The following is a 20,817-nucleotide window of genomic DNA, read 5'->3' as shown; positions in this document are numbered from 1 at the left end:
TTGGCTATTGATTTTGACAGAAAATCTGGATCATTCTGTAAACTTTTCTTGTATAGCTCTGAAGATTCTGAAAGAGGGGGTTGTGAAAGGGCAAAGAGGAAATAAGAGGCAGCTTGGCCCCGTGACCGCAGATCAATTCGCTTGGTGCTTTTTATACTCCTTTTTTTTCTTTTCTATTAATTTGGATTGGATTTTTTTTTTATTCGATTCTATTCTTATTACATGTATTTCGAAAGTCTTCTGTATTAGACCAATAGTCTGTTTCATCTAATGCATAATATATATCTTAATATATATCTTGAGAGTCTACACGAACACAACTCGTAGATTCTTCATACCAGGCCTTCTCTTAAAGTGCTGGGAAAAGAACTCCGTTGAAATACCAAGTCGACCCTGGCATATTGTCAAACAGGGGATTTTTCTCTTTCAATATTTTGGTATGGGCCAGACTAATATCCCCTTATTCCCCTGGAGTCCCAGTGTCGTGGACACATAGCCCTAGAAGAAATATACATAATGCCGCACTATTACACACAATTGGTGTGTAATGATACTATCTTACGGTACTGTTCCCTAAATTCTACGGCAGTATAAGGGGGTTCTCTATTATATACCTCCAAGCCCGACGGAAACATCTTAACGGGGTTTAACCTATTCTGACAGGGTCTATTCTGTCAGAAAAAATCCAAAAGTGGCCCTAGTAGGTGGAACCCTGTCGATCGTGAGGTTAATTGTCTCGGAGTGGCGAACTGAGGGTCGAGTCTACATACTCTATAAGTACATCGAGTCTAGATAAATTGGAAACAACCATTGTGTGTAATACACGGAGTACTTGCAGACAGATCGGACTTGCAGCCTCTGTAGTTGACCTGCTGCATCCCTTCTATTTCCTTTCAGAGCGTTATAGAGCTCATCGTTTCTCTCTACAACATAGGTAAGCTGGCCGAAACATGAGACAATCTGTACTTCTCACTTGGGCGCAGTGAGTTGCAAATTGTCTACACGGACATTAAGTCCCCCCGTCGGCGGAACTCGCCAACAATTATTTTATGTATACATCCCGGTTAACGCACAATATTGCTTTTTCCGCTATGTTTTCCCACTACAAAACAAAGACCAGAACTTTGCTCGGGGTCTGCTAACCCCTAAATCACGACATTGATCAAACCCCGACTAACTGCGGCTCGGAAATGCACCAAATATCTCCCATCTCTGACCCTGCGCCTCCAAAGATTAGTGGGAAAAATAAAAAGATTGACGAATAGCCGCAAACAGATAACTTGATAAAAGGCAAATGGGCGGGTCTAGGCAATGCACAACTAATCAGCGTTAAATTTTCAAGTCTGACATGTTCGATACATATGATATGTGCAAGGGGCTAGTTGTGGTTAGTGGTTTCTGACAGCCCAGGGTCTGCATTGAGTCAGACTAGTGACAAGGGAGATTTACCCAAGGATGAACTTTAATTCCGATTATATTACTCTGTGATATTCTTCTAATGAATATATTTAAAAAAAGAGTAGATCGGGATATAAGACAATCGGGAAATTCAAATGGTCCAACTCGTATGAAAATAGTCCTCACCAGCCCGCACATTATCGTTACACTAGTATCCCGTGGACTGATGAGACCTGCAGACAATAAAAGAGGGAGTTAGATGTTCGGGGAGAATTTGAACCATTTCATTGTCTCAGCCGCCAGGAATCATCCTATGACAGCATATGAAGCTAGACCAGATACGATCTAGCCACATAGCTGTATACATAACTATACGGATAATCTAGGGGATACTGTGCATGCTACATAGCCCAGAAGGGCTTCCCGTCAAATCAACGTATTGTACGCTTGGCTGACTTAATCAATCTCCAGTAGTGTATACCGACAGCTCTCACCGGTCTGTGGATCATGGTACTGCTCCAGTGCCTTCTCCACAGCAGCCATGTAGCCGAGGACGTGTTCCTCCTGCCAACGACGACCGACGACCTGCACGGCGGTGGGAAGGCCAGCCATCTTGGCGGAGTCGTAGTGTTTCCACGCACCCCGAGCAATGCCGTGGTCACAGCCCAGACGCTTGAGGGTAGTTTTATAGGGTGCGGTGAGGGCGTCGCGGATAGGGTCTACGTGACCAACGGGGATAACACCGCAGGAGTAGTCTAGCAAGTTCCACAGGAAGGTATAACCGCACGAGGAAACGGCATCGTGCATGGCCTTGTGCGGGAGAGCAGGGGTAGCGTTGACAGGGCACAGGATGAAATCGAATTGTTGGGGCTCGGCGTCCCACCACTTGTGCCAGGCGGCGCGGTAGGCTTCGCGCTGGGCGGTCAGGGTCCACAACTCGGCGGAGGACTTGGGGCCGAAGTCACGAATGAGAGTGGCAGAGACCTTGTCGCGGCGGATGTAGCGCACGTAGAGGTAGTAGAGGTAGCGGACTGGGCGGGGGAGGTGAGCGATGCGGGAAAGTTGGATGGCGCCTGGGTCAGAGGGTTCAAAGCTTTGGAGCTTGGCGTTGAAGTGGTGGCAGCCATCTGAGTTGAGGAGTTGGGAGGCGAGGTTCAGGCCCGTGAAAGGGTCAGCGGTGGATGGAGTAGTGATTTCTGAGACGGTGTGACCGGCTTCGGTGAGGGCGGCCACTGTTGTTGCGATGGCGCGCTCAATGGCCGGGGTTGGAGGAACAACGCCTGGAAATTAGTCAATAAGTGACGTTCATTATGGGGGCCAGGTCGTTGATACGTACCATCGGAGGTCATCACACCAACACGAAGAGGCTTGTTTTGAGCTTCGGACTCGACCTCGCTGCGCCAGGCAATGGGGTGCACAGAGTGCTCGTACTTCCAGGGCTCCATGCGGATAATGGCACGAGTGAAATATGTCAAATCGTCCAAAGTGCGGGCCATAGGACTAAACACACTAGGAATACCCTCCTGACCGGGCATACTGGTGCTCACACCACCTTTGGGCCAGCGGCCAGTGCTGCATCGGAGTGAATATATACCGCTCCAGGCGGCGGGCACGCGCACCGAGCCAGCAACATCAGATCCAATACCAATACGGCCACCCTGGGCCAGCAATGCTGCCTCTCCACCGGTTGAGCCACCGGGCGAGTATGCGGGGGAATGTGGGTTGCGGCATTGACCCCAGAGCCCGTTGGCTGACTCGAAAGAGAGCAGGGTAATTGGAAGGGCAGTCTTAACATATGGGACAGCGCCTGTGGACATCAGCATACAGCACAGCTATAGGAGGATGTGTTTCGAGAATTTGATCTTACCGGCATCTTTCAAGAGCTGCACCATCGGCCCATCTTCCAAGATAGGCTTTCCAGCCATAGCAGCATACCCAACACTTGCATCAAATCCCTTGACGTGAATGGAATCCTTCAAAGAGACCGGAATACCAGCCAGTGGACCCTTGAGGTTAATTTCTGACTGCAGCCATGACTCGGCCTCGGGCAGCATCACCTCGGTGATGCAGTTGGTCCGCTCCTGGGCCCTTTTGGCTACCTTTCCATAGGTGCGGAGAATATCAACGGGGGAGACAGCTGAATCTTGGACATCATGAACAAGCTCCTCGATGGGCTGGTTGATGATCTTCCTGTCCTCGGCGGCAAGGTGGAGGTGATAGTGGTGGGGAAGACTCGTAAACCGGAGTTCTCGTTCACTTTGTTTTTGGTTCCTGTAGATATTAGCTCTAGATCACAAGTTTAAGGGATAGGCAAGCTTACCGTATGCGACGGTATGCAAAGTAGTCGAATGGAGGAAGCATAACGGCGGTTGGTACAGAAGAGAAAGGGCCCGGGGGAAAGTCCGGTTCTTATATGCGGGGAATTGGAGAAGTGGAGATTGCGATATCGGGTAGCACCGAGGTTAGCCGGACACCTGACGACCCTTGTCCTGACCTTTTCTTGTACAAGTTATACTCTTATGATGTACATCTCTGTGACGCCTGCTTTTCAATTGAATTTAAAGCTAGTAAGACGTTCAACAAAACCACTAAATGCTAGCAACTAGACGCTGGCGGCAATTTCATTTGAAGATAAGAAACCCGGCGCCCAGGCACACTATACCTATTACGGCAGGTTTATGCGCTGTTAGATTAGGAGAAGTATATCATAGTAATAGAGAAACGAGATAGACGAGATAGAGAAAGATAGTTTAAATTGTCCACTATATGCAGTTCTATATAAACGCTATGAAAACAAAATGCCAAACGCCGTGTGGAGGGTCGGCGGGTATATCTCCAATGTGCAAATGCGCCCAGGAACTCCAGAAGAACGCCAAATCTCAAATCAAAAACGGATCTCACTAACCAATGTGAAGCGAGCTATTGAGTAATCTCTGACCGGGGTTGGAGCCAATTGTTCTTAGCAAGCCACGATAGAACCACGCTGACAATGATGATCAACACCACGATGAGGAAAATTACACAGCCCCATATAATTGAACGCTTGCTCTTTCGTCGTTCGCGGGAAAGCCATGATGCCCTGAAGCGGTGAGCTGATGTTCGCCAAAGATATCGGGGATGATGGTGTCTTACGCGTCTTGTTTTTGTGTTCCTTGATCAACTGCTTTAGACTCTTCGTCCATGTGCACTGCAGCAGAGAACCGTTTCCAGAAATATGGGTCACGAACGAGGGCCATAATGATGTGACGTGTTATAGACCCGAGGCTGAAGCGTTGTTGTTGCGTTGTGGTGAATTTGGATGAATCAAGGGATGGTCGAGTGAGCGAGCGAGAAGACAGCAATCACCGATTGTACGAGAGCACTGTAGTAAACCGAGTAATTTAGATGAAAGCAGAGATCTCCAACCCAGAAATGAGTGACTGCAAGAGATGAAGTCGATGTTGTTGGAACAAAATAGTCAGTTAAAGATGGACAACAATTCGCCGGCTAACGAGAGCAAAACGCAACACCGGAGAAGACGGGCTAGGGGTATTGGCTGCACTTATCCTGCAATGAGAGGGGCCTCAGCGATCAAATGTTGCTTGTGGAATCCTGACTCCCTGCACATATTATTCCACCGAGGGCTGGAATACCAACCAAGCCCACGATCAGCGGCCTGTCCAGTTGCTGATTTGTGTTGATTTGTGTAAGGAATCCTCGAGTCTAGACCATGGATAAGCGAATCAAGGCCGGGAAATAATACCGGGTGAGAATGGGGTGCTGGTATTGGTTATTGTTGTTATTCCATACCAATCCGTGGATGGCATGTCGATCACGGAATGTCACCTAAACGGGAGCTTTGTCATGGAATGGTTGGTCTTTGGCATTTGATTGATGGGATTGGTAGATGGGTGTTTAGGAATGTGGCCGCCAATTTGCTTTTACGGCATTAATTTTGATTCTTGATCGAATAAGAACGTTGTGGCAGAAGCCGATAAGGCTTATATGTTTTCCGAAGCCACATCGCATGGGGAAGTATTGATCTATTAGCTTTGCGGCTCATGGCAATAGAATACCATTGCAATTAACTAATTCGTAGGACTCTATCATCAATAGTGTATGTCGTCATATTGCACAAATCTCCACTGGAACAGAAACCGATATGGATGATCTACTCCGGGCCTTTCCATCTACTCGATAGAATATCTTTGCCTTCAGGGAATACACCCGCGAGATTAAACATGAATGGAAAGTGGGTGGGTAGCATCGATGGGTAGGTAGTGAAACCGAAGTCTCAATTGATGCAGTGAAAATCGTGCGCCTCCCTTCTGTTTGAGACCTCCAGTCCATTTTTATTTCATCGTTCGCGGCCAATGCCACACAATCTGACCAGAACTCTCGTCGTGCACCCCATGTAGAAACATCAGTCAGATCTGGATAATGTTGCCATGGCTCCAGCCCAAAGAACGTCATCGCCCGCAACTGAAATTCAGCGGCAAGAAGACTTGGTGGCAATTGACCCAAATGAGCAGGGTCAAACCGGAGATCAATCTTCACAGATGTTAACGCATCTATCTTCGTTGGTTGGAGACTTTGCAGCCGAATCGCAGGGGGTTGAACAGAACAGGCAGCAAGTTTGCCACATGCATGCCGCAGCATCCCTGTAACCAAAGACTTCTCTTCTCGTAGTCGGTAATACTTGCTTTTGCTTGGAACAAGGATTGGAGGATGATCGTATCGTGTTGGGAGGATTTGCACAGGATGTGTTGATTCCTGGATTTTCTTCGACCTTCCTGCCTTGCCATCTCGCTGCCAGAGCACAAAGTTAATGCTGTAGACCACTTCCACCATCTCTGGTGACATGTCATGGATTTCGTGGGATTTCGTGGCACGGTAGCTAAGACTTGGAGGTAGCTGCAGATGTTCTTGTTGGATTTGGTGATTGCCGCATTGATGATGACAGGCATGGATGGGAAGTTCCTCGGGCACGGTGAACTTGAAGGGCATTCGATAACACTTGCCAGGTTTAAGGGTGTTTGTATCCCATAAATAGTCATAAATTGGCAACTCCATGCTTAGAAAGGGTTTGTGGATTCGGCTGAAAGGCAGAGGAAGATGTGTATTCATGTTCTCGACTTCGATTCGTGTCATGCCTGTGCGATTTGTCAATACCCTGGCGGTCGTGCTAGTTCTATCGCTCACGTACCTTTGAATGTGATGCTTATGTCTTCAATGCTGGTCTCTTGGATAGGTGTAAAAATGACCTCGCCATCGATTATTTTGTGGGTTTTGAAGGTTGGCGAGTGAGAAGAGCTGTTCACAACGAATTTTACATTTGAGAACTTCATTATGCACATGTGTATGTTTGGCCAGCTCAACTTCTAATGACATGCGTTGTTTAAGTACTAATTGTGTTTCATTCTGGTTCGGAGGATGCGCGGGTCAAATATCATTTTCCCGAACTGAATGTGAAATGCTTCCTACGCCGGATGCATCAAATCCACCCTGTGGCTTGACCAGAATTTAATTGGTTGGCCCCATGGCAAAGCAACAGGAAGTAGCAAGTCTGGTCTATGCGGTTTAGAGGGATCGGCAAACTCATGTCTTCCCGAGCCGAGCCGTGAATAAAAGAACCGAATTCGAATGTTCGATGCGGCTAAGCGGCATTTGCCGAAATTAGTATGGCTAGATCTACTAAATAATCCAATACGCGGCATCTGTTGTCATTTCAACATATATCGCACCCAGTGTCGGAACAACTCATCATCTCTCGGTGTAATTTCGCTCTTTCCGTTTTCACAGCCTCCCCCTAGAGATATTGTTTTATTTCCTGGGGTAGATTGACATTAAGAGTCATCGGAACGTGTTTTGTGTGAAATGTCAAGTCTTGGTGAAGTGTCTGAGGTAAATATGAGTATTTCGTTACACCTTATTTCAAGTTTTTAATCAGTATAGCTCATCATCTTCGCGAGTAATACAATGTCCCAGTCCGAGTTATATTAACAGGGACCAATGGCACTTTTCTGTAGATGGCGACCACCGCTGGAGACGTGTGTGGCAACTCAAAGAAGTGCCCTGCAGATAGCTAGCCTGAGTTTACTGATCTTGAGAAGTGATATACCAAATCAAGTTGAAGTCCTAGGTATAAATATAGAGATAGATTGTCTATACATGAGAGGAAAGTAGCCAAAGGAAACGACCAAATCTACAAACATCGCATCCTTCGAAGATGGAAACTCGATTACATGGGAAACCAGAGCATCAACACTTGGATGTGTTAACCGACCTTCTAAAAAGAGTTTCCGAGATCGATGAGCGTGTTTCTTCATCTATCAGTGCCACTTGGCAACGGATATGCAATAATCTTTGGTCTATAAGGTACGAGAGCCCCAGTAACTACCGGAGAGCCATCAGACATGCGGAAACCGTACGGCCGAGTAGAGCGACATAGAAAATCGGAGCTAGCGAGACGATCAATCACCCAGACAATATTTCGGTACTGGCAAGTTCTATTTGATGAGGCTCTTCCGATAAATATTCGTCCTTTAACTTGGACCAAACATTTGCTTTCATTGGTAGCCTGTTTGAGCAAGCACTGGAGCCATTGAGACTCTCTCTCGCTCCTCGAATAAAGCACGAAGAATAGACCAGAACGTGGACATAACAAAAGTCGACTTATGGCAAGTGATATTCAACGCGCATTAGAGACTTTAGGGATGTCTCATGCACGATTGGGAATACGGGGATGTAAGTCATGATGTTCTCAAATTGAATTCCCAAGGGTATTTCAAGCGGTGTTGTCGTTGGAAATCTCGTCTCCACGGGAGCCACGAACCAACATCAATCAAAATGGGAGGCAGTGCTGTGCATGTATTCCTACATGCGATTATACGTACCGGATATTCCCTGGTGGGTGGGGCTTTCCTATTTGAGCTGCCACCGCTTTTATGAGAGTGCTCAGGCTCAGGCTCACCGAGTAGATGTCAGCACGGGCTCAGATCAGGGGAATTGATAGTTAACGTGTTCGGTATGCGAGCGGCGCACGCAAGCGAGTGGCGCACCCAACCCAAAACGCGTCCATGAATTAGCACTTAGTCAATTCAACCACCCACCATGCCACCAATTTGCTCCCGATCCTCTAGCAATTCAGCAGAGTAAGAGGGTAGGGCCTTATTAGCTACCCAGGTTTTTAAGAATAAAGAAATCTCTTCAGTTCGTGAAGTGGCGCGCCGTTTTAACGTACCCGAAACTACCCTTCGCCGCCGCCTCAGTGGTACATAAAACCGCGCGAATTCTCGCGTAAATTCGTCTAAATTAACATAAATTGAAGGGGAGTCTCTTCAAAAATGGATTCTCTCTATGGATTCTCGTGGAGCAGCCCCCCGGCCCTCTATGGTACGAGAAATGGCGGATCTTCTTCAAAAGCGTGGAACTACCCCGATTCTTTCGGTCGGCGAAAAATGGGTATATAACTTTATGAAACGGCGTCCTCTCCTCTCCTCTCGATTCTTAAAACGGTATACCTATGAGCGCGCGAAATGTGAAGACCCTAGAATCATTACGGAGTGGTTTAATCTAGTTTAAAAGATAATCATTTAATTCGGAATCGACCCCGATGACGCTTATAACTTCGACGAGACCGGTTTCGCGATAGGGTTAATCGCTATAGCGAAGGTGATTACGAGGAGTGATCTCTCTGGCCGGCGCTCCCTTTTATAGCCTAGAAATCGTGAATGGGTGACTATTATCGAATGTATAAATGCATCGGGGTGGGCGCTCCCTCCGTGTGTGATTTTTAAAGGTAAAATCTTCCTCGAATCTTAGTTTAAGGGCCTTCCGGATAACTGGCGATTTAAAGTTAGTCCGAACGGCTGGACCTCTGATGAAATTAGGGTTCGCTAGCTCGAAAAGCTCTTTATTCCGACGACTTCTTCGCGTACGAAGGGGGGGTATCGACTTTTAATACTTAACGGACACGGAAGCCATTTAACCCCTAAATTCGACGAGATTTATGAGTAAAATAAGGTGATACCGATCTATATACCACCTCACTCCTCTCACCTTTTATAGCCTCTCGATATTAGCTGTTTTACGGTGTTAAAACGATCATATGGTCGGCTGGTCGAGACGAAAATGCGGACCGGAATTAACTATATCGATAAACTTGATTTCCTCGAAGCATACCCCCTCGCACGAACTGAGGCTTTTAAATCGGAGACTATTAAAAATAGCTTCGGAGCAGCTGGTTTAGTGCCTTTTTCACCTGATCGAGTGCTTTCGAAGCTTAATATTTAGCTTCGAACCCCGATCCCCCCTCCGAGCAGAGGAAGCGATTAGGACCTAAAAACGCCCTTAAACTACGTGCAATTATAAAAGTAAGCTTCGTTAATTAAAGCTTTACTTCGTGCTAGATTGAGGAGCCCTCCGAGCCCGCTAAATTACGCGATAAATCAGGTTTTAAAGGCCTGTTAAATCACTATGCAGTCCGCTGCTTTTCTTGAGAAAGAAGTAAGCGATTTACGCGCCGCTAACGAGAAGCAGAAGCAAAAACGGACCCGGTCCCGGAAGCAGATACCCGCTGAGCAAGGCCTCTCAGTTTAAGAAGCTTCTCAATTAATTACTGGGTCGGTGGAAGCACTGGAAGCACCTCCCTCCCCTCCACGAAGAAGCCCTTCGCCGGCTTTATAACCACGTACGCGGGCCTCCCTAAAGTGTAGTGGTTGTGGAGAAATAGGGCATAAAATCAATAGATGCCTAGCTAGATAAATCAATTTAGTTGAATTAATTTAATGGTATTTTGGTTGAGATAAATATAGTTGAATTCAATGGTTTGGGTTGGGTGCGCCACTCGCATACCGAACACGTTATTGTTTTGATTAGATAATCATGCTCCATAACTAACGTATTCGGCAAGCGAGCGGCGCACGCAAGCGAGTGGCGCACTTAACCCAAACCATTGGATTCAACTATATTTATCTCAACCAAAACATCATTAAATTAATTCAACCAAATTGATTTATCTAGCTAGGCATCTATTGATTTTATGCCCTATTTCTCCACAACCACTACACTTTGGGGAGGCCCGCGAACGTGGTTGTAAAGCCGGCGATAGGCTTCTTCGTGGAGGGGAGGGAGGTGCTTTAACTACTTCCACCAGCTCAGTAATCAATTGAGAAGCTTCTTGAACTGAGAGGCCTTCTTCGGCAGGTATCTGCCTTCGGGATCGAGTGCGCTTTTGCTTCTGCTTCTCGTTAGCGGCGCGTAATTCGCTTACTTCTTTCTCAAGAAGTGCGGCGGATTGCATAGTGATCTGGCATGCCTTTAAAACCTGATTTATCGCGTAATTTAGCGGGCTCGGGGGGCTCCTCGATCTAGCACGAAGTAAAGCTTTAATTGACGAAGGTTACTTTTGTAATTGCACGTAGTTCGAGGGCGTTTTTGGGTCCCAATCGCTTCCTCTACTCGGAGGGGGGTCGGGGTTCGAAGCTGAATATTAAGCTTCGAAAGCACTCTATCAGGTGAAAAAGGCACTAAACCAGCTGCTCCGAAGCTATTTTTAATAGTCTCCGATTTAAAGGCCTCAGTTCGTGCGAGGGGGTATGCTTCGAGGAAATCAAGTTTATCGATATGGTTAATTCCGGTCCGCATTTTCGTCTCGACCAGCCGACCATATGATCGTTTTAACACCGCAAAACAGCCAATATCGAGAGGCTGTAAAAGGTGAGAGGAGTGAGGTGGCATACAGATCGGTATCACCTTATTTTGCTCACAAATCTCGTCGAATTTTAGGGTTAAATGGCTTCCGTGTCCGTCAAGTATTAAAAGTCGATACCCCCCTTCGTACGCGAAGAAGTCGTCGGAATAAAGAGCTTTTCGAGCCAGCGAACTCCAATTTCATCAGAGGTCCAGCCGTTCGGACTAACTTCAAATCGCCAGTTATCCGGAAGGCCCTTAAACCAAGATTCGAGGAAGATTTTACCTTTAAAAATCACACACGGAGGGAGCGCCCACCCCGATGCATTTATACATTCGATAATAGTCACCCATTCACGATTTCCAGGCTGTAAAAGGGAGCGCCGGCCAGAGAGATCACTCCTCGAAATCACCTTCGCTGTAGCGATTAACCCCATCGCGAAACCGGTCTCGTCGAAGTTATAAACGTCATCGGGGTCGATTCCGAATTAAATGATTATCTTTTGAACTAGATCAAACCACTCATTGATGATTCTAGGGTCTTCACATTTCGCGCGCTCATAGGTATATCGTTTTAAGAATCGAGAGGAGAGGAGAGGACGCCGTTTCACAAAGTTATATACCCATTTTTCGCCGACCGAAAGAATCGGGGTAGTTCCACGCTTTTGAAGAAGAAGATCCGCCATTTCTCGTACCATAGAGGGCCGGGGGCTGCTCCACGAGAATCCATAGAGAGAATCCATTTTTGAAGAGACTCCTCTTCAATTTGTGTTAATTTAGACGAATTTGCGCGAGAATTCGCGCGGTTTTGTGTACCACTGAGGCGGCGGCGAAGGGTAGTTTCGGGTACGTTAAAACGGCGCGCCACTTCACGAACTGAAGAGATTTCTTTATCCTTAAAAGCCTGGATAGCTAATAAGACCCTACCCTCTTGCTCTGCTGAATTGCTAGAGGATCGGGAGCGAATTGGTGGCATGGTGGGTGGTTGAATTGACTAAGTGCTAATTCATGGACGCGTTTTGGGTTGGGTGCGCCACTCGCTTGCGTGCGCCGCTCGCTTGCCGAATACGTTAGTTAGTTATAAATTGTAAGGAGCGCGTATACAGAAATACAGAGAGCTTGATATACTGAGTTCATACCATACATTTCATACAGACCGATTTCTGTCACTTTTTACCCGAGCCATTATGAACTCTTCTGCTCCCTACAAGTGCCAGAAGCCATGGCCTAAGGAAATATCGGACGACCCTGACATCACTGGCTATGGGGTATGTTTTTGAACATATCCAGCTCGATCAAGTCATCTGAAAATTAAAACTTGATCTCAGGTTGTTACAAACTATGTCGCGACCGCGGGGATAGCAGTGTCTCTCATCCTTGTGTACTTTTTTGTTATTTATGATCCAGCTCTGGATCCCTTCAGAAACACAGATGAAGACCCTCCAAATCCATTGTTTCGCCCGAATCCAGTGGACAAGATCTTTCTTCGAACCCTGAGAAACATACCTAAGCGCTTTGTGGGAGACCTGAAAATCTCTTACAATAAGCTCGAACGAAGCTTTATTAGGGTGAGTAATGATTTTTTTACTGACCGAAAGTAAACTAACCGGATGCTTTTTAGTGTATCCTCGCAATGAGTGACATCCAGCTCATAACTGGCCTATCAATTCTTATCAGTGGATTTGTACAACTTCGTCAAGGACTGCCATCTTACCGCTGGATGGCCGTGATTGACTTAGCCTGGTTTTCCAGCATAACCCACCTTGCTTGCTTGACACTACTGCGGAATTACCTCTATAATCACTCTTTTGAGCGCATGTTACGGTTTATAGCCATGGCCGGTCTTGCTATACTCCTGATTGTAGCTCTTTCGTTCACTAGCACTTACTGGTGGGCCAATACCACTTCCCCAATGGGAGGAGCTTTTTATTACGATACTGACACTACCACTCATGCCGCGATTTGCCATATGGGCGTTGTAGGTCCAATATGGAGCCTCGGATACATCACAATGATTCTTTCGATGCTCTTAGTCTTTTTTGGGTTTACCTTCCGCGTGACTAAATTGTACAAGGTCATTTCTGTTAGCTTCATGGGACAGGCTAGAATCTGGCTTAGTACTTGTGCGCGACGTCTATTACGCGTTGTTTTCACATGGTGTTGCTTAGGTAGCTCGCGCCATGGCCTAAAGCGAACCCTTCTCTACCGACCTTTATTGGCAGGCTTCTTTTCAGCCCGTTTATTCATAGACTTATGGTCCTCTATGTTACTTGAGGTGAGTTTCTCAGTGGTCGACCTAATCCCCTCTCATGACTGACAGTAAATGTTCTCAGGTCGGGTGGTTATTAGTCGGATTTACGTGGGGAACCATGCGTCTAATGACACTTTTACTCGATGTTCGGGGCATCATGTCTTACTCTTCGATGTTAAGAGACTCCAATGATGAAAATAGTCATTGGGGGTTCGGCCAAGTCGTGGCTATCGTTCTTTTAATTGCACCTTTAGTCACATTCGTTGAATTGTTCAATAAAGGTACTTCTTTCACAGTCTATGTTATGAAACGTCAGATCTATTGGTTAGACTACAAAGAACTTAAACTAACTAATAAGATACTGAATCAGGCGGTACGGCAGATATTAGCTGCGGTAATCATGTTTACGAATCATTACCTCTTGAGCATCAACCTTCCGGCTTGATGATATTACCTTTGACAAATTCAGGGGGTAGTATCCCTAAGGATCCAGATGATCCTGACAGCGACTGGAATGATCATATAGAAACCCTTGGCACGGCAGTGATTTACATCACCACCATGTGCATTGCTTTGGCCAGCGTCATTCTCAGGTATAGCGTTTCAGAGACAATCCCGATGGGACTGTGGTATCTCAGGATACCTATTGTCTTGGCTCTACTAAACATCTTTGAGTTATTACTTTTCTCATTAATGATTGAATCGGATCTTTCTGGAACACCTTCCTGGGGACGAAAGCTCCTTCATCTGGTGAATGTCCAATTCTTCGGCCTGAGTGCCTTTTTCCCCCTCATTATAGAGATGACGATTGGTCAACATGATGATTATGTTCTTTCTTCGGCCCAATCCTTCTCTTGGATTGGGAATTACTCTCTCATGATTTTTGCTACTTGTTTTTACGTATTATGTCTTATTACTATCCGCTATGTGAGATAAAGTCTATGAGCAAAGGCCGCTTTGTCTTCTCCAATTATGGTTCTTTCGATAGCAATATTAGAGAGTAGGCTCGGAATAATGTACAGGGCTTACCAATACCGAAACAGGTGTGTTCATAAGAGCTTGGCCACCTATCATAGGAACACGGTCGAAAAAATCGGCCGCGCCGTCAATCGCTATAGGCTGAACAAGTTCGAGTCAAGAAACGAATGCTATAAAAGCATCTTATCGAAGCTTGCTAGAATATTGACTCAGGTTCAACCGACGAAGCGCCACTATTCAGTTCCGAGAAAGATCCTATGAGAGCGACGTGGTGAAACTGATTTCGATCCATCCTATATTAAGCATCGCTATCAAATCATTGGACAGGTAGAAGCAAAGTCGTCAACGAGCTCAAGAGGCTGCGAGATGCTCGTATTATTGGTACGGGTATTATAAGTAAATTACATAATATTATAACACGTGATAGTGACTTTCAGTACGATTCAATACTTGAAACCGCCCAAAGTCGGAAATTGATTAGCGTGTTTCGGGACTAGGGTTCAAGAAAGAATCTATGAATGCTATATCTTTAAACTGTTATAGTATGATTTAATAAGTTAATAAAAATACCACATAACATGATATATTTTAATCAAAAATTTATTCTAAGTCGTATCATATATATATATTGGTTTCTCATATACTCAGATATTTCAGTAAAATTTATAGATGTTATAGATTAAGACCGCGATTTTACATGGAGTTAGCAAAATAGGTGTAAATACAAAAAGCGGCAAGATGTGAGCACTAAAATGGAAAGGGAAAGGTCTCGAGTGCCAGGGATTATCCGGTACATATGCTTGCCACTGATCGCCCTAATCTCCACCCCCCAGGCGAGGTTCGATAACAAGCTAGGGTGTACGATATCCCCAACCGTCCCCTTCCACCTTGATGCAATATTCACAGACCTGAAAGTGTTTAAGTATCTGGCACTAGAAGATTTTGATCTTTCAGATCGACCAACGACAATATATTGTGTGACCACGGACGAGCACGACATGCGCGTATACCTAGTGAATTGTTGAATCGATTAGCTCGTGAATATATTTTACTATTTTCTTCTTAGAATTAAATAGTTTTCACTCTTCTATGTAGACCTGGTGAAACGAAGGTGTGTAGGTTGAATCTTGAGACGATGATTGGCTCGGCAACATGAAATGTTGCCGCTTGCCACATCGGCAAAATTCCAATTTCATTCCTCCCTGCTCCGTCTTCTAGACACCTCATCGGATTCAAATCGATATGAAGTCGTCAAAGATCCCGAGCAACGATGCAGTCAGAAAACAGAAAAAGAAGTCCATCGCGTAAGCCCCGGAGAACCCACTCCCGAGTCTACCCGCTAACATATCAAGATGCCGGAGATGCCACACACACAAAATAAAATGCACTGGTGGCCAGCCATGTCTGAAATGTCGGCAGGCTGGTTGTCCTACCGAATGCCACTATGTCAATCGAGATCGTCAAGTGAAAGTGCACGAGAGGTATGCTCCACCAGGCTTGGCTTGCTCCGTTGCAAGGCTAAATATTCAACTAGTTATCTCGAGGGCCTGGCTGCAGAGAACCAGCGCCTTCGTGATCAGTTATCCCAGTCACCTAGCTTTCTTACGCCGAGAGAACATCAAGCCCACGATGAAGGTGCTTAAAGTTTCTCTCTTCTTTCCGGTGACTCTTAACTTACGCCCTTTTCTAGATGCACCTGAACCAGATGCAGATACACATGTTCGGAATCCAATGCTGGGTGAGCGGGCATGGTTCCTACCATACGACCCTTCATTACCACCAATCCACGTCTGTGAAGCAGCATGCACGGCATTCGCCACCAGGCTCCGAAAGATTCTTACTAAGAGCGAGACCACATCACACATGCCACGGACGCAATACACAACAGAGGCTACCTTGATGAAAATACGCAATCCTGCAATCGAATGGCCGAGCCTGCCAAAGGCTCGGCTTTTGCTTCAGATTGTGTTCAGTCAGGTGACGCGGGTGTACCATCTGGTTCTTCGCAAGTCGACTATTGACCAGCTCGAAGATATCTACCGCAAGGGCAAATTCGACGATCCCGTGTTAACATGTAAGTTCTTTTCTCTTTTCGCTCTGGGAGAAGTATATTCGGCGCGATCCACCCCGAGCTTTGAATGCAACGTCCCCGGCGTGGCTTATTATGTCAATGCGATCACGATGATACCCATCTTGCCGGAACGACCAAGTCTGGCACATATTGAAACCCTTTTAATTTTGGTAAGATACTTACCACAGTAATCGGCCGTGACTTGTTTACTCACGATTGCAGTCACTATATTCGTTTTTCTTGAACCGGCGCCATTCGGCATTTCTGTTGGTCGGCAGCGCTATGCGTCTAGGCTTGACTGTGGGTCTGAATCACAATATCCCAGAAAGCAAGTGCCCAGACCCTATTGAGCGTCAGCATCGGATCAGACTATGGTGGGCAATTTATGTGTTCGACCGAATGTACGGCTCGAAAGTCGGCTGGCCAATTCAAATTTCCGACGCCGACATTTACGTTGAAATGCCATCAAAGGTCCCTGATGACATCCACGACGATCATACCTCTGACACTGAATACCTCATCGCCAGTATTGAGTTGGCCAAGATCACAGGTCAAGTCATTGACCATGTGTACAGCCGAAAGAAGTTCCCAGAGTCCTTCTTGCAGCGGGAGCAAAAGTTGCTCATCTCTCTCAAAAAGTGGTCCGGTGCTCTTCCTCCGCAGATTCGGCTGAACCGCGACGGCCTCGTTCCGAAGAATGTTGTATCGCTTCATCTTCAATTCAACCAGGTAAGTTGAGAGTTTAGCCAGGAATCGATTGTCAGCTGATCAAATGTAGTGTATAATGCTAGCTAGTCGGCCGATTCTTCTACACACACTGATCCAAGTTACATCCCCGGAGACTACTCAAGAGGGTAGCTCCCAGCCAAACATCCGCCAGACTTTGAAAACACTTAGCGATGCGTGTATTCACGCGGCAAGACATACCCACTCGTTGATCGTGGAAGAATGGACTAACGGATCACTCCCAATCTTCGGATATTTCTATGCTCACTATCTGTTCTCCTCGGCACTTATAATGGTCATTTCCAGTCTAGTATACCCCGAGAATAGCGATGACTTTGCGTTATTCGAGGCAGCTTGCGAAATTCTCCGGGCGATGAGCAATCACGGAAATCTTGCCGCAACGGAATTTTACGATAATTTGGAATGCGTGAAGCAGTGCTTGGATGAGACGAGAGCGCCAGAGGGCGGTCATTACCAGAGTGATCCATCTCGTGTTACAGAAACTATGAATGACTCGCTTGCTCCGGTCACCCCTAACCAGCTGGGACCTTTTGGAAACACCACTGTCTCTGGTATTCCTGAAGCTACCGTACCGACAAACCCTGAAAACGACATGGCCTTTCTAGGAGAAAGCATGGAAGAGTTCCTGGCCCAGCCGGATCTTGATTTCGACTTGCTCGACCCCTCTGTTACTGATGCTGTATACTCATGGCCAAACCTTTCTTTGTGGAGCACATGAAAGGATATGGTGCAATGTTCAATACAGAAATAAATACGCCAAAACGCCCTCATCAAAGGATTTTGGAACAGATATGAAAAGTGTCGCCGTTCTACTGCCATCACCAACATCAGATACTTCATAGATACTATGTAGACCGAAGGTGCAAACTCTCTACAGGAAACTACATTGGAAATTCAGCATTACGATAGAACTCAGGCAGGGGATCTACATAACGAGAAGGGATAAAGTGTAGAAATTTGGAAATTGAATGAAACGACAGCCAATTGCGTAGGACATGCAAGAAGATAACTTCGGGGTCTAGAGCATGGTCTGCGGAAATTATCTCTGGGATTCCATGACCTGCAGATGTGCCTATGCAGTCAGTCCTAATTCTAAATTCGGCGTGCACTCCCTTCGTCCCACCTAAAACCCCACTGTATCTTACTGGGCTGCAGCAACTAACTCTCCTTATTTCTTTTGCTAACATCCAGGGTGTGGTCATATATAAATACCTCATCCTTGCCAGTTTCCTTGTCCACCCAATGATGCCATATGATGCCATATTCCCTATAGATCTAACTCCTGCCTTTCCCGGTCAAGTATCTCCCGGCCTAACCCGAACTAACAAATGCCCTAAAATGAAAACGAATATCGAAATATACACTGTTTACTTTTGAAGGGCAAGGATTTGATACAGATCATTTGAAGCACAAAATCCAAAAATAATACTTATTTTATTACTGTCATCGGGCTCTTCTAAAGCCCAAGAGACACCTAGTCATGTCAAAGAATATCCTTAATTCAGACCTTTTCGGTCGCTGATTGGACATGGCGCCACATCAGACGCCACATCAGGCTTCAGTCATGCAAACATATGTGAGTCACGGGGATGACATCTTGTCATATGTTTTAAGATAGAAATATGAGACAACGTAGGTTAATATATTAATATTTTCAATGTTGTGTCTTTCAACATCTCTGTACTTTACTTCCATCTCAAATCTTTCATAGTTCGAGTTCTTTGGTTCCTCCCCGCAGTGGGTCCCAATGTGTGTGCCTGACCGCTCTGCCTCACCATTCCTCTCCCAACGTCGAAGCTCATGAGAATGCTTTGATGCATCTAGTTGCATGCACTTCTCACCGCATTCATGGCTTCGGATACCCACTGGGGTACGTTGATTAATCCAGATAAGAGCCCAGCCCCACTGCTAGAACAGCTATGTCTGGGGATCGCGCAGTTGATGGTAAGTTCTAGACTGGTCTTACACGAGACCATACTGACAGCTCCAAAGTCTTCCTTCGATTCCAACGGCACAACTGATATCACCCCCGAGAGACTCGCTGCCTTTTACCGTAAAGTCGGCGGAAACTACGATCCGTTATTCCTTGAGACCAAGGCACAAGCCCTATCATTCATCTACCAGTCACTAGGATGTTTCCACAGTCTCCAACCCTCAGCCAATCCATACGAACCCCCATCGATTCCGTCGCTACTTCCAAATGGCTTCGTGCGGTGGCAGACAATACAACTGTTGATGGACCCAGATGAGCACTCCGTGTATTTGCAGAATGCGGTCAACCTCTGGGATATTGCAGACGCAAATGGCGAGCTTTTTCCAAAGACGATTCCTCGGGACGCGTTCCCTTCCGAGCCCGACCCAGAAATGCTGGAATGGCACGAAGGCGTGAGTCGGCGATTGGAGCGTGACTATTTGAAAAGACACACAAAGCGTGCTTCGCCGCCAGACTTTGGGACATATCATTACCATTTCAGTGGCAAGGATCCTCTACCCGACGAAGATGATTACTTCTCCCGTCCACGCCGGGCGGCATCAAAGCGTCACAGCCATGCGGAGCCCGATCGACCCCGCGAGCCTCGCCATCACCGCCGACACCACAGCGGAGAATATCCCGCCTTTGCTGCACGCAGGCCTGGAACAAATCGACCGGGCTTCTCAACCCCCAGGGTTTCATCCCCTCCCCCGTGGGGAGAGCGAGAGCGTCCACCCCGTTCAAGTGGACGAGAACAAACTAGCCGACACAGCCATCCACTAAGCCCGGGGACAGGTGAGGTTCCAGATGTCTCTGATGTGTCTTCGGATGAGTCTGCACGCCGCCGCAAGGACCGTGCGAAACCAAACAGGCAAGAGCGACGTCATCTGTCACCACCTTCCAGCAGTCATGCCAGACGCCATTCCCACGATGCTTACACCCGCAGACCATTCCGAGATCTGTCGCCCACGAGCCCTGCCCGCCAGCGCCGGGGGCAAGACAGCTATCCTTCCCGCTCTAGCAAATCTGAACCTTCGTCAAAGGTTCCGAGAGAACACCCAAGGGATCATCCAAGAGATCGGGATTATCCCAGAGATTACCCAAAGGAAAATCCAAAAGACCGTTCCCGAACACGCACAGCGGGTGTCAAATTCCACGAATTCATATTTGGTGATCCCGCCCCTACTCCAGCTGCTCCAGAGCCGCCTTTCTACAGATCATCAACCCCCCTCCACCAAGAGCGGTACCGAGGCATTTGGGGTCTTACGCCGCAGACGATGTCAGAAGGGGAAGCTACAGTGCTGGCAGTACGGGTAATAGTCGACCCAGTAGCGGGGGAAGCGGGTCTGAGCGGCAGCGATCATATAGCAGCGCTGGATTCCACCCCCGCTCAACCGGATGGGCGAGTCCGAGGAACTCCGCTGCAAAGCGATATACCCCGGCGACTGTGCCCGAAGATGACCGATACGTTCCCTCGCGGAGAGTCCCGATTTACGAATAATTTTCACGTGCTACATGCTGATTTAACGAATTTCTTTCTTCTGCTATATTTCCCCATTTCGAGCATTTGAGCATTTTCTTTCCATTGGCTCTGCCTTACCCATCTCAAACACTTTCCTTTGGCATCTCATCTCTACCACGACAGACCTAGCCTTCCACTCTTTCTCGACGGTGGCCCTCCTTATTTGGCGTTCCATTTCTTCTGGGGTTCTGACGTTTCTTTGTACC

At 46.8% G+C, this 20,817-nt stretch overlaps 6 protein-coding genes across 6 annotated transcripts; 3 read left to right on the top strand and 3 right to left on the bottom strand.

The window, feature by feature from the left end:
- Window positions 1-1,854: 1,854 nt before the first annotated feature.
- N7447_011095 (putative acetamidase) lies at window positions 1,855-3,759 on the bottom strand (the record flags this gene model as incomplete). Its single annotated transcript, XM_057235357.1, has 4 exons — window positions 1,855-2,678; window positions 2,735-3,205; window positions 3,266-3,669; window positions 3,719-3,759. The coding sequence occupies 4 exons, from the start codon at window positions 3,757-3,759 to the stop codon at window positions 1,855-1,857; spliced, it is 1,740 nt and encodes a 579-aa protein (XP_057080675.1).
- A 558-nt stretch (window positions 3,760-4,317) lies between these two features.
- N7447_011094 (uncharacterized protein) lies at window positions 4,318-4,634 on the bottom strand (the record flags this gene model as incomplete). Its single annotated transcript, XM_057235356.1, has 2 exons — window positions 4,318-4,477; window positions 4,531-4,634. The coding sequence occupies 2 exons, from the start codon at window positions 4,632-4,634 to the stop codon at window positions 4,318-4,320; spliced, it is 264 nt and encodes an 87-aa protein (XP_057080674.1).
- Window positions 4,635-5,502: 868 nt separating this feature from the next.
- Window positions 5,503-6,725, bottom strand: N7447_011093 (uncharacterized protein; the record flags this gene model as incomplete). The annotated part of the gene is made up of 2 exons (XM_057235355.1): window positions 5,503-6,530; window positions 6,584-6,725. 2 exons carry the CDS (start codon window positions 6,723-6,725, stop codon window positions 5,503-5,505), a joined length of 1,170 nt encoding a protein of 389 aa, XP_057080673.1.
- A 5,608-nt stretch (window positions 6,726-12,333) lies between these two features.
- Window positions 12,334-14,257, top strand: N7447_011092 (uncharacterized protein; the record flags this gene model as incomplete). Its single annotated transcript, XM_057235354.1, has 5 exons — window positions 12,334-12,369; window positions 12,399-12,638; window positions 12,692-13,345; window positions 13,404-13,602; window positions 13,680-14,257. The coding sequence occupies 5 exons, from the start codon at window positions 12,334-12,336 to the stop codon at window positions 14,255-14,257; spliced, it is 1,707 nt and encodes a 568-aa protein (XP_057080672.1).
- Window positions 14,258-15,651: 1,394 nt separating this feature from the next.
- On the top strand, window positions 15,652-17,835 carry N7447_011091 (fungal specific transcription factor domain-containing protein; the record flags this gene model as incomplete). Its single annotated transcript, XM_057235353.1, has 4 exons — window positions 15,652-15,934; window positions 15,990-16,540; window positions 16,593-17,099; window positions 17,149-17,835. The coding sequence occupies 4 exons, from the start codon at window positions 15,652-15,654 to the stop codon at window positions 17,833-17,835; spliced, it is 2,028 nt and encodes a 675-aa protein (XP_057080671.1).
- Window positions 17,836-18,965: 1,130 nt separating this feature from the next.
- N7447_011090 (uncharacterized protein) lies at window positions 18,966-20,660 on the top strand (the record flags this gene model as incomplete). Its single annotated transcript, XM_057235352.1, has 1 exon — window positions 18,966-20,660. The coding sequence occupies one exon, from the start codon at window positions 18,966-18,968 to the stop codon at window positions 20,658-20,660; it is 1,695 nt and encodes a 564-aa protein (XP_057080670.1).
- Window positions 20,661-20,817: the final 157 nt, after the last annotated feature.

This window comes from Penicillium robsamsonii (genome assembly GCF_028829455.1).
Source record: "Penicillium robsamsonii strain IBT 29466 chromosome Unknown utg000008l_segment0_segment0, whole genome shotgun sequence".
NCBI classification, from domain to species: domain Eukaryota; kingdom Fungi; phylum Ascomycota; class Eurotiomycetes; order Eurotiales; family Aspergillaceae; genus Penicillium; species Penicillium robsamsonii.
The sequence above is the reverse complement of the archived record's forward strand: the minus strand, read 5'-3'. Positions and strand labels throughout refer to the sequence as shown.